Genomic DNA, 13,240 nt, shown 5'->3' on the forward strand with positions numbered 1-13,240 from the left:
AAAAGCCATTTTTTTTGTAGATGTGGTAAAAACTGGCCCGGCGCGCACCCAATACATATGCCTACGCTACCGCAGGCCACTTTTTACCGCAGCTTAGTAAAAAGGCCCTTCAGAAAGGTAGCCTTTAACCTCCCTCTCCTGGCCATATATGCATCCTTCATAATGATTTGAATTCAGTCATGTTAGAAAAAAATAAATATAACAAAAGTAAACCTTTTATCCTCTCACCTCATATTTGAGAGGAAAAGAAAAGGACAAAAACCTCTTATTTCCTCAATATGCAGACATCCTACTCAAAAGGAAAACCATTGTATCAGCCTTTTGTCATTAAAAAGAAACCAGTCTGGTCAAAAAACAAGAAATAAAATCAACCTCCAGAATAACTTAGAACTTCACCTTAAAAAAAAAAAGTTTTGATCACAACCTTATGTCAATCATTCATTTCTTATTGACTCAAAGTTATGCTGTTCTTGCTATCAGGTAGATTTAATTTGTAAACTGCTTTCATCACTGTTAGAAATTAATGAGCAGCATTAGAACTAAGTCCTTTCATCCCCCCCCCCCCCCCCCCCAAAAAAAAAAAGAAATATCCCAGTGCACTTCTATGGGAGACGTTGTTCCAACTTCCTCAACACAACATAGCAGTTGGGGAACGCCTCTTTTCAAACTGCATCACCCCTGTTCTTTACTTTCTCAACCCCTCTGCAGCTAACCCTCCCCCCACCCTAAACACTGTTCTCACTCACAAAACTCTCCCACCTTCACCCCTCCAAAGTGTCTGCTGCTACAAGCCCTAGTTATGTGAACGTTCTCTGATCTTTGGAATCTGGATCAATCTGTTTCAATCAGAGGTCCATCCATGCCTGCTGAGACGGCCAAAGAATGTTCCAGAATAGAATGAGAAGTTGTGCACATACTAATGGAGCTGTGCTACTCCATTCTATCAGTGTGCATTAACACAGAGCTTCCCAAAAGTGTCCTTATCAGAACCTCCTCAATAAATGTGCATAAAGTAAACCTACGTGCATTGGAGACACATGCTATGCAAATTTATAAGTACATAAATATTGCCACACTGGGACAGACCAAAGGTCCATCAAGCCCAGCATCCTGTTTCCAACAGTGGCAAATCCAGGTCACAAATACCTGGCAAGATCCCAAAAAACTACAAAACATTTTATACTGCTTGACCAAGTAATAGTGGATTTCCCCCAAGTCCATTTAATAATGGTCTACGGACTTTTCCTTTAGAAAGCCGTCCAGATCTTTTATTAAACCCCGCTAAGCTAACCGCCTTTACCACATTCTCTGGCAACGAATTCCAGAGTTTAATTACACGTTTATTGAAGAAAAATTTTCTCCAATTCGTATTAAATTTATCTCATGCATATTCATTACAGATATTCTGAAATCTGTGGCATCCCATTGACAGGTTTATAATCCCAAGGGCTGGGTCAAGTCCAGCCATGTCTACATGACAGTTCATAGATTATTTGCTGTAATCCCTTGGGATTGCTTTCAGGCTGTTGAACTAGGTGATTTGATCCTCTGTTTTGGCTATGGTTTTTACATCATTTCCTTGCTGGTGAAATGGCAAAGACATTAATTCCAACCTCCTCCTTCCCCCCTCCCCCCCCCAATTGTGTTCAAGACCCTCAATTGCAGCCAAAAGGCCAAGATGAAACTAACCTTGGCTGAAGCTTAAGCTCAGACCTCACAACTGGATTTCAGCCAAAAAGAAGCGGAGCAGCAGTCTGCTGCTTTGAAAAGGTTATAAAAGTCTCTTCCCTGCCATCTGAGTTATTTATTGGGGCAGTGTAAACCAAGAAGCAAATGGCTGAGTGCTGCTGACTAAGCTGAATATGTTTCCACAGACAATGTAAATTAATGTTCCAGGACCTGCTTTGTTTCCACAGATTATTAAAACTGAGCAAGAAAAACCACGTTGAAAAATAACATGGCCAAAAACAGTAAAACTACACAGGAAGGCTTGAGCTGTGGCTCAGTGTGAATGTAACCCCAAGAAACAGTTACTGGAGTCTGGCACAAGTTGGGCCCATTTTTTTAGCTTCTCCTTTGGGTCCCAGTTGCATCTTTTGCCAACCCTGCCACAATGGCAGGAAACCTGGAAGCAGGGCTGTGGGGTCAGAGTTGGAAGCAATTTCGGATGAAGTCAGAGTCCATAAAAATATATTAACTCCAACTAAAGCTAAAAAATAAAAACTTACAACAGTGTATTGCATATTTTCATTTGGTCTGCTTTTGGTTGTTCAGGTTCATTGTTCAATACTTCAATTAATTATATTTTGTGGTCTATTAGTCCTAATTTTGTATGTTAATATCCCATGTTTCTGTAATTAATCAAATTTCTCTTGGATTTACAATAAGTACATAAGTAATGCCACACTGGGAAAAGACCAAGGGTCCATCGAGCCCAGCATCCTGTCCACGACAGCGGCCAATCCAGGCCAAGGGCACCTGGCAAGCTTCCCAAACGTACATTCTATACATGCTATTCCTGGAATTGTGGATTTTTTCCAAGTCCATTTAGTAGCGGTTTATGGACTTGTCCTTTAGGAAACCGTCTAAACCCCTTTTTAAACTCTGCCAAGCTAACCGCCTTCACCACGTTCTCCAGCAACTAATTCCAGAGTTTAATTACGCGTTGGGTGAAGAATTTTCTCCGATTTGTTTTAAATTTACTACACTGTAGTTTCATCACATGCCCCCTAGTCCTAGTATTTTTGGAAAGCGTGAACAGACGCTTCACATGCACCTGTAGAAATTGGAGTCCCAGCTATAGAAAAACAGAGCAGTCAGAGCTGGAGTCAAAGGTTTGGTGTACTGATTCCACAGACCTGCCTGGAGGGTTTGATTCCAAGGTCAACAAAGATTGAGGATGCTGAAGAGGCGTTGGCGACAGACACCCATAGGAATATAAGGGGTGTCTTTACTGTTAGTGCATGCTAATTTTTAGCTCATTCCTCCCCTGTCCCTCCACCCCCCTTTGCTCTTCATTGGCCTTCGGCCCGTTTGTGGTCGGCCTCCCCTTAGCATATTTGCCTTGTTCTTTCCTACAAAAGGTAAAACGAAACGTGTATCTTGGTCCTAAAGATTTTTTTTTTTAAAGCAAAGTGTATATCCCATGTGCAGTAAAATAGAAAAGGCTACTGGCAACTCATAGGGGATAGACTTTTTACTAAAATTTAAAAAAATTTAGGACTGAGATGCATATTTTTGACCTTTTTTAAAATGTTTTTTCTTTTACAATGTTGCAAGACACACGTGTTCATTTTACATTTTTAGGTCATTCTTTGATTTTTTTTAATGTCATTAGTTATGCTTATATGCACTGTCACATTTACATTTTGTAACTGTGCTTGGAGTGCAGGTGGCCTAGTGGTTAGCGCACCGGTGGCCGGTTCAAATCCCGCTGCTGCTCCTTGTGATCTTGGGAAAGTCACTTAACCCTCCATTGCCTTAGGTACAAACTTAGATTGTGAGCCCTCCTGGGACAGAGAAATATCCAGTGTACCTGAATATAACTCACCTTGAGCTACTACTGAAAAAGGTGTGAGCAAAATCTAAATAAATACATTAATTAAATAATAATTGTTAGTGCACATGAAACTTTGCCTGGACCCTCACACTTTATATATATTTTTTGATTTATTGATTTTTTTTTCTTCTGTGTTGTATGTTAATTATCTGATTGATTACTGTTTTTAGTCATACACCCCTGAGGCAGCTCTTGTCGGGTGAAACGTGGACCACGTAGGGTAGTGTCTTTAACTGTATTTGGTAATTTTCATCTAGAATCTGTTCTTTTTCTATCGATTTGATACAGATCTGTATAGCCTCTTGAGTATATGCAACACAAAACTATTAATCAGAAATAGCCAGTGATAATGATGTAGATTGTTTATTAACTCTTGACGACATGAGATTGAATAACAAACAGGACTTTTATACATTCTCTTAACCAAAAATAGAACAATATTTACAATCACTCAGTAAAAATACAAAAAGCATACCGAGGCACTGTCTTTCTAAAAGACATAAATGTAAGAGGTATCAAAAAATATTAGACAAACCTTATTACATAATACTTTACAATCACTGACTTGTGCATACAATAACTACTGGAATATTGTTACACTTGTGCAGTACTGCCATGATAAGTATGCAAATGCCAAATTAATATTGAATACCAAAATACCATGATAAACTGCTTTGCAGATTATAAAAAAAATAGACAAAAAGAAAAAGGAGCACATTAGCTAAAGCTGAACAAGAGGTTCAAGTTTTTTGTTTTCCTTTAAATATGTATAACGCTTTTCCGCAAACAGGGTATCCCTTTTTCCCCGTCTTTAATTGGGTTTTAAGGTAGTCAATAAGGTAATTAAATATACTTTAAAATATGCTAAATCTATGTCTAAAAAAGCTTAAAATGACAGTTACAGTTTACTCCCACATCTTTTAGGTGACAGATGAGATAAATGAGAAACATAAAACTGAAATGTTTTGGCAGGGCTGGTGCAAGTCTCCAGCCCTTTGCCCAACCCTTGCCAACCTCCCCATCCCAATTTACTCATAACAGCTCCAGCTGTGCTGCAGCTCCCCACCACATTTGCTCCTTAAGGCTGTCTGCTATTTGTGCATTCAACACACATTGTTTCAGGGTCAGGAATGATGATGATGAGCTGCAGCACAGGCTTCCATAGCCCTGCTGGCCGACTCTGTTCTCTCTTTGGCTGGTGTTGACTTAAGAATCCCACCAACAATGGTGCTTCATCCAGCCGACTCTGCTCTTTTGCCACCCTCACCAATTCTGGCATCTAAGGCATTCTGCATAGATTTCCTAGTTGTGAAGGCTGCTCTGCGTTTTACTGTGCTTGCAAATCAGGTCTTTGCAGACACTATCAATCTATGACACCATGTGGGCTTCAGGCACCCCCCCCCCCCCCCCCCGGACAAAAATGGAGAAAAATGGGTGGATTAAGTCTAAGTGTTTTGAAAGTGAGCCCCAGTGTCTGTGTAGGACAGTTCAGCTTGTTTTAGTTTCCTAGTAACAAGAATACTGGTGCTCTAGAGCCCAGTGTAATATTTATTTTATAGCACTGTCTTTTCACAGGTGTTAGGGCTGTTATGGTGTGATAACTTTCCTATATAGGTTTGGTGTCTTTTTGCAGGGTCTTGTGTTATTTTGCAAAGTGTCTGACCCTTTTCGAAAGCAGGCTATGGGGCAAGGGCCACCTTTCACCTAAAATTAAAAATGTTCAGGATTAATGGTCTCCACATCCTGTAGTGTCACCACACAACCAACCACCTGTCTGCTTTAAACAAAATGTCTGGCAGTAGAAGGAGCATGTGCTTTTCCTGAGGTGATCATCACAGTTTGAAAATGTTTTGTATGGTGTTTTGTAAGGGGTATATAGCTCCGCTGGGGAATATTGTTTTGTGAAACAAAAATGGAGGTGCAGGATTTATATTGAGATTCTCTCCAATCCTGGAGAGAATCCAGACTTCACTTCCACAAAGAAAATTTTGTTGAATGATTTGCGGGGAGATAAGTTATAATCGTGTTTTACTCGATAGCTAAAAAAAAATTGGTTGGGGGGAGGGTTTCTTTATCTTAAGGTGGCCATGGTGTCTTATATTGTTAATTTAAAAGTGAGGGAGAAAAGGGCTATAGATGTGTGAAAATGTCATTTTGGCTTGCCCCCCCCCCCCATTGACACCCCAAAATTTTCTGTCTACAGACACCACTACATGCAGATAGACCAAATTAGGATCCCATTTTGTCCATCAAAGCCTACTGCGACTTCAGGCTTGTGAGAAAGAACTACCAATAGAGACAGAATTCTTAACGAGCCTGGAGTGTGGGAATGACAAATTCAAGTTTCTGAAGTACAACTCTCTTATCCTGGCAGGGTCACACAGAGACAAATAATGGTTGGCATTGGGTTGCAAACGATTCAGATCCTCAGGTATCCCGCAGCGACCACCATTAGTAACAGGAGGGCCATAGTTTTCATCATTTGCTAAACATGCAAGTCATGAACTAAGGGGTATACATTTTTAACGCACCTGTAAATTTAAGGTACGCTAAACGCTAACGCGCCTATACATTGCTATGGGCGCATTCGCATTTACGTGCGTTAAAAACGCTGAAGCGCCCATAGCACTGCTTAGTAAACATAGAGGTCAATAAGCTCCTAGCTTGAACTGTTCCAGAGAGCTAAAAGAAAAAAAAAGTATGCAATTTATTTAACATATTGGGGGAGGGGACAATTTAGCTGTACTGTCACTGATCAATGTGATCAGCCAGTTTCAATAACGAAAGCTTACACCGTGCCAAGGAAAAGTGGTCATAAGCCACCCAGCAAGTACGTCATCTATGACAATAGTTTATACAGGCTTCATTATTTTTCTATTTACAATTTACAGAAAACGTAGCTTACATTAGGAAAATATCACAACTGGCAAAATTGGTCTTTCAAACCTAGTTCCTGAATGCATTGTTGACCGATACCGTGAGAGCACGGATGTAATGACGCCTGGACTACAGAAGCTGGACAACAGTCTATTAGGCAAAGTGAGGCAATCATATCACAGGACACTCACAAAGATGTGCAGGTTTCATTGTGTTCCAGTCAACAGTGTGAGATGACAATCAGCTGCAATGCATCCTCCATAGGCAACAGTGAACAAACCATTACTGGACATGACCCTAAGGATATTTTGTATTGTTTCACAATGGAAGCTGCCAATGGGCCTCAGCGGCACAAACGTAACAGAGCTATGGGTTAAAAAACAAAAAAAACTTGGGTGAGGTCCAGTCTTGTTGAGTTGTGTCCCACAGAGATTTCCAGTTGTGCATGGCATCATTCCTCACAAGGTTCAGCAGGATGAAGGCCTGAGACAGCAGGACTAACTGTTCATCACGCATGAGGAACACGATATTCTAAATAAACGGAAAATTTTAGAGGTCCTTTTACACAGGTGTGGTAAAATCTGGGCTTAGTACGTGCTTACGTGGAAATTTCCTGCACACTAAGCCCAGATTTATTGCAGCAGTTATTAAGGCTTTTTAGATTTATTTTATTTTTATTTTGCAGGTCCCACTCTAAGGCTCCCATTAGCGAGACCAGCAAAAAAAAATTAATGCAGAAGCTCTTACTGCCTCCTATTGAGGAGATGCTAAGTGCTACTGCGTTGACCCTCCAGTAATTGGATAGCATGCACTAATCAAAACACTCTCTGCCCATGACACATCCCCTGAAAAAAAAAACATAAATAGTTAATGAGCGCTTTGGAAACAGGGCAATTATCGCAAAGCTCTTTAATGCGTTTTGCGGTAAGACTTTTCTTGCGCGCTAAGCATGTTACGGCTTAGCGTCCATTAATAAAAGGCCCTTCATTTCTCGTGCCATTTCCAATAAATAAAAGCAAATCACCAGTGCAGTACTCATGATCTGCGACTTTGTACATAGATGTCCTCCCTCTGATGTAAATGCATACACGATGCAGTTTTTAAACATTTCCATTAACACCAACAGCTAAAAAGACTTTGACAGCGGTTCTTCTAATAATGAGAACTAATTATTATGGCTTTTGCCATGCTGTGAGAAACCAACAGCAGGTCTTCAGGTTTCACCTTCAAATACCTGCACTGATGTTCCCACTAAAACTGGCAAGCTAATTAATTATGGAGCTGAATAAAAACATTGACTTCCCTACCCCCCCCCCCCCCCCTTTAACAGTTTTCATTGATTTACGAGCCCAAGAAGAACAAAATACCAGCAGACAGGAGAATCCATTTTAAAAAAATAAATTTTAAATTATTTTCAACAGGAAATCTATTAGCACAGGGTTTTCCAAACCTGTCCAGCTAAGTTTTCAAAGTCTGCATAATAAATAGACATGAAATAAATCTGTATTGAATAGGAGGCCAAACATATGCAAATTTATCTCACGCGTATTCACCGGTGAGATCCTGAAAATCTGACTGGTGGTGGGGTCCGTATGACGTTTGGGGAGTCCTAGTATAACACAATTTCATTCTGCCTTAGCAGCTTTGGTACATTATGAACAATCATTTTGTAGTTTTTCTTCTTCTTTTGACAAACTGAAATTCAAATTGCACTGACTATCATATTAAAAAAATGAAAAAAAATCTGTGGAATCCTGTAATCCTTAAAAAAATAAAATCATACTGCCTTCTCAGTCTGATGTGTGAATTTCCATTTTCCAACATGACATTAAGTACATGCACTGACAACTTTCCAGTTCAACTGCAGTTAGTAGATCTGAGAGGAGGTGTTTTTTTTGTGCTGAGAACTAAAACACATCATTTCCAGTTTTATCCTCATAACAGGACTACGTACTCTGGCTGGCTGGCTAAAAAAAGCTGACGTTGGCAAACTTTCAAGGCAGACTATAGTTTTCACCATCGGAGCAAGTGCTGTACACACACAACTGTGTTAAATAAAAGATCCACGTCACTTTAGGATATTACATAAAGAGATTAATAAATGAAACAAAATGAACTCCTTTACTCATGTGTGTACTCGATGTTATGTTGTGTTTTCATGCGCTGTAAACAAGTGGTCGTCGGTGAAGAAATGTGGTTCTCTTCAGCACTTAAATATGATCTTTGTACTACCCAAAAAAAAAGAAATAGAGGACTACCTAGAAATTCAAACAATTATTTTGTTCCCCCTTTCTACTGGCACGGTAGCAAGTGCACTGTGTTTCACTCTGTGAGCCCAACTACTGCCATCTACAAACATCTGACATAAACATGGAACAAGTCAATCAGCTACTGTAACTGTGTTTTCAGAAGTTTTGATTTGAACCTTGCTCATTTGGGGGGAGGTAGGGAGATGGGAGACTTCTATTACATACAGTATTACAGTACATGTAACCTGGCATAGTCAACAGATGGCGCCATTTCACTGCTGCTTGTTCTCCCTCCCTTTACGCTGAATTCCAAGAGAAACCTATGGTGGTAAATCCTGTATTTCAGTCCTTGAAAAGTGGCTTCTCCTTGATGTGTAAACCACGTAACTCTCAGCCATCTGTTTTTGTCAGTGCGGAATAATTTGTTTTATTTCTAATGCTTTTATTTCCTTATGAATTTAGCATTAACCAACCAGAACATTCATGATACCAAGAGTCTCGTAAAACCACCTCATAATAAATTACTAATAGTAAAGACAGTACAGCATGTCCTCTTTTTTTTTGCTGATGTTTCAAGCTTTTAGTTCTTACATAAAATAGCATTTTTGACTTTCAGAACCATGAGGATCATTTAGAAAATACATTCCAAGAACTATACTGAAGCGTCCCAGTCTCACAGGTTGAAATGCTTCCCTGATCCGTGTGTTTCTGAAGGACTAGAAGCTCCTCCCAACCCTCCAAACACTGGTCCGTTTATCCTTCAATCTTATAACGATCTTGATGTAAGCATGAAGGTGGGTGGTCCCCAGAAACCATGGCAGACTTCTGTTAACAATGGTGCACTTTGGCCTGTGTCCCGAACGTGACCTTAGCTCCCATCTTGCCATTCATGGCTGAGGCAGATGCACAGAGTTCAAGACGAGTAGCAGCAAACCACTGGCAATTTACCAACAGAAACGCACACCCAGGGCCTCCTCAGACCTGTGTAATTCATTCGGTGCCTATAAAATCCCCCGCAAATTACACTGCCGATACTTGTTCACCTTCTGGAAAACAGATAAGAACAATTATTAAACCAATTACCAAAGTTGATGTGATAATACAATTAAGCAACTGACAAACGATTCGATATCCAAGTGTATAAGCAAGTTTATTTTTGAAGTTGTAGGAAGCTTATAGCACTACCATGATTATACTGCACTTTTGTGAAATGCACTTTACAGAAAAGAGGGTAACAATTACTACCCTACTGTAATTTAAGTATTACTGGATATGCACGTTTTACATAAAAACATCTGAAAAGTCCTAAGGCAGAAATCTGGGGGGGGGGGGGGGTGAAGGGGGGTTACTATCAGGCTTATTTTCAAAGGAGAAAAACGCCCATCTTTTGACACAAATCGGAAGATGGGCGTCCTTCTCACAGGGTCGCCCAAATCGGCATAATCGAAAGCCGATTTTGGGCGTCCCCAATTGCTTTCTGTCGCGGGGATGACCAAGTTCACGGGGGCATGTCGGAGGCATAGCGAAGGCGGGACTGGGGCTTGCCTAACACATGGGCGTCCTCGACTAATAATGGAAAAAAGAAGGGCGCCCTGACGAACACTTGGACGACTTTACCTGGTCATTTTTTTCTTACAACCAAGCCACAAAAATGTGCCCTAAATGACCAGATGACCTCCCCTTACTCCCCCAGTGGTCACTAACCCCCTCCCACCCTTAAAAAAAAAACTTTTAAAATATTTTTTTACCAGCCTCTATGCCAGCCTCAATGTCAATACCCAGCTCCCTGACAGCAATATGCAGGTCCCTGGAGCAGTTTCAGTGGGTGCACTGCACTTTAGGCAGGCAGACCCAGGCCCATCCCCCCTACCTGTTACACGTGGTGGTAAATGTGAGCCCTTCAAAATCCACCACAAACCCACTGTACCCACATGTAGGTGCCCCCCTTCACCCATAAGGGTATGGTAGTGGGGAGTGTTTTTTTTTTTTTTGGGGGGGGGGGGGGTTGGGGTGCTCAGCACACAAGGTAAGGAAGCTATGCACCTGGGAGCAATTTCTGAAGTCCACTGCAGTGCCCCCTAGGGTGCCCGGCTGGTGTCTTGGCATGTCAGGGGGACCAGTGCACTATGAATGCTGGCTCCTCCCACAACCAAATGCCTTGGATTTGGTCGTTTCTGAGATGGGCGTCCTCGGTTTCCATTATCGCCAGAAATCGGGGACGACCACCTCTAAGATCGACCTAAATTTCGCGATTTGGGCATCATGACCGCATTATCGAAACGAAAGATGGACGCCCATCTTGTTTCGATAATACAGGTTACACCGCCCCTTCGCTGGGACGTCCTGCAAGACCTACTGCAGTGAGAGCGTTCTTTGAAGGAACCAAGGACACAAAGGGTGGTTGGCTAGAATTACGTTGTCTTGGGTTACCATGGCCAATGTCAAGACATACTGGGGTCTGTGGTAGAAATTTACAAAGGTGCTCCAAAGGCTGCCCAGTTTTGGGCAGGCTTGAGGCCCCCTCTGGCATGGAGACCCATGGCAAGTACCCTGTTTGTACCCCCCTAATGCTGGCCCTGTGAGTTAGTTAGTTAAATGTCTAGAGACACTCAAAATTTGAATGAGTGATAATAAATTGATATTTAACTGCAGCAAGGCAGAAGAAACTCTGGCTTAAAACAGCTAATGCTGGCTCCATCTTTACAATGAATCCCCATATCGTCTAAACCAAGCCTTAGGAAGTCATTTTGGCTGCTGAACTAACCTTGCAACCTCAGATTAATGTTGTTATTAGATCGACCCATTTCAGTTTGGGTTAGTATGTAATTTGAAGCCCTATTGACAATCAGTCTTGCAACAGTCATTCATGTTTGTATGGTGAGATGTCTTGATTACAGCGGCTAGAAATCTTGTGTCACTTAAGCTCTCAGGTCATTTTCTGCCAGATTTGCATTTCCTGCCTTGGCTCCTTGTTTGCTTTCTTGTGAATTTTAAAACTTTGGTTTTTTAATTTTAAAGTGTTATTCCAGGAAGCCCCTTGCATTTGTAAAGGAAAAGCTGGTACGGTATGGACCTCTGAAAAATTAAGGTTTTGCTGTTGTTGATAACACTTGGTTTATTGGAAGTAGGATTTTCTCCTAAAGAACTGAGAATAGACCATAACTATCTTTCTTTTCATAAAATCAGTTAAGACTTACTGGGTAGGGGGAGGAGGGGACTTATTCTGTTTTCTTCTTAGATACATATCGAAGAATCTGCTATGTCACCAGCGGGGACAATGTTATAGTTTAAGCTGTGTTATATCAGTGCAATTGTTGTAATTGAAACTAAATAAAAAGATAAAGTCACTAAAATTTGCATATTTTGGGAGTCTTATTTAGGGGTCATTTTTCTAAGCTGCTTTAGGCACTAATGCACACCTAACGGAGCAAAAAATGGCTTATCATTGGATGTGATACATCATCACAGTTCTCACAGTGCCGCATTAACCACATAGTAAATAATTTTTGGACTTATTTTTTGAGGGGGCATGCTAGGGGCGGAGCATGGGCATTCCAGCGATAAACAATTAGCGTCATCTACATTACTGCACGCTACCTGGTTAGCGCATGGATAATGCAGAGCTCTTACTACCTACAAAATATATGGAAGTTGCTGCCATAATCATTTTAAAAATAATGGCTACGCATTAATGGCAACATTAGCAGACAAACTAAATCTAGACACAAGGGGGAGATCCCTTCAAATCAGTCAATCTACACAAAATCTATCTAACAAGAGATACTCTTCTCGGGGTCTAACTTGCAAAATATTTAAGCAGCGTGAGGAGGAAAAAAGCCTCAAGAAGCTCCCAGCATCATCTAGCTACGGGAGCAGGACTGCTTCATCACTGGCTTAAAAAAACCTCCTACTTTATCATTGTAGTCCCTTCTTCTGGTGCTTCCTTTTCCATGAATAGAGACTGTGGAAGCTAAGTGAAAGCTGAAAATTACTGTAGTATATATTTTTCTGTGCATTAGATAGTGAGTGCAAACAATACAAGACTGTTCAGGTCCAATATAAATTTGTTTGGCTCAATATTAATGGGCGTTACAACGCTAAAGTAGGAGGATTTTTTAAGCCAATGATGAGGCAGTGCTGCTCCCGTAGCTAAATGATGCTGCGAGCTTCTTGAGGCTTTTTTCATCCTCACGCTTCTTAAATATTTTGCAAGTTAGACCCTGACAGGAGTATCTCTTATTAGATAGATTTGGGAACATTTTTACAGCTGTGGTAAAGAATGGCCTTTGTGTATGGGAAAGACCCATTTAAGGATGTACTAAGGCCACTTTTTTTTTTTTTTTACTGTAGTTTAATAAAAGGACCCCTTAATCTGCAAAGGTCTGACCTGAGGCCTCCAACCATGTTTGGATATTTTGTTCGTTTTATGCTTGTTTGTTCAGGTTTTACTTTCAGTTCATCTGGTTGTTTTACTCATGGGGAGCTATACACAGCCAGTATAAAATAGTGCATACACACACATCACAGTATTATGTCTTACAGGAATGTATGTGGA

At 40.8% G+C, this 13,240-nt stretch overlaps 1 protein-coding gene across 1 annotated transcript in view; it reads right to left on the reverse strand.

The window, feature by feature from the left end:
• Positions 1-7,758: 7,758 nt before the first annotated feature.
• The window catches only part of LOC115476372 (rap guanine nucleotide exchange factor 6-like), a 274,393-nt gene continuing 268,911 nt past the window's right edge, over positions 7,759-13,240 (reverse strand). The window contains 1 exon segment of the mRNA XM_030212715.1: positions 7,759-9,731. Coding sequence (XP_030068575.1) covers positions 9,706-9,731 — 26 coding nt within the window. The 3' untranslated portion in view covers positions 7,759-9,705.

This window comes from Microcaecilia unicolor, chromosome 8 (assembly GCF_901765095.1).
Source record: "Microcaecilia unicolor chromosome 8, aMicUni1.1, whole genome shotgun sequence".
NCBI classification, from domain to species: domain Eukaryota; kingdom Metazoa; phylum Chordata; class Amphibia; order Gymnophiona; family Siphonopidae; genus Microcaecilia; species Microcaecilia unicolor.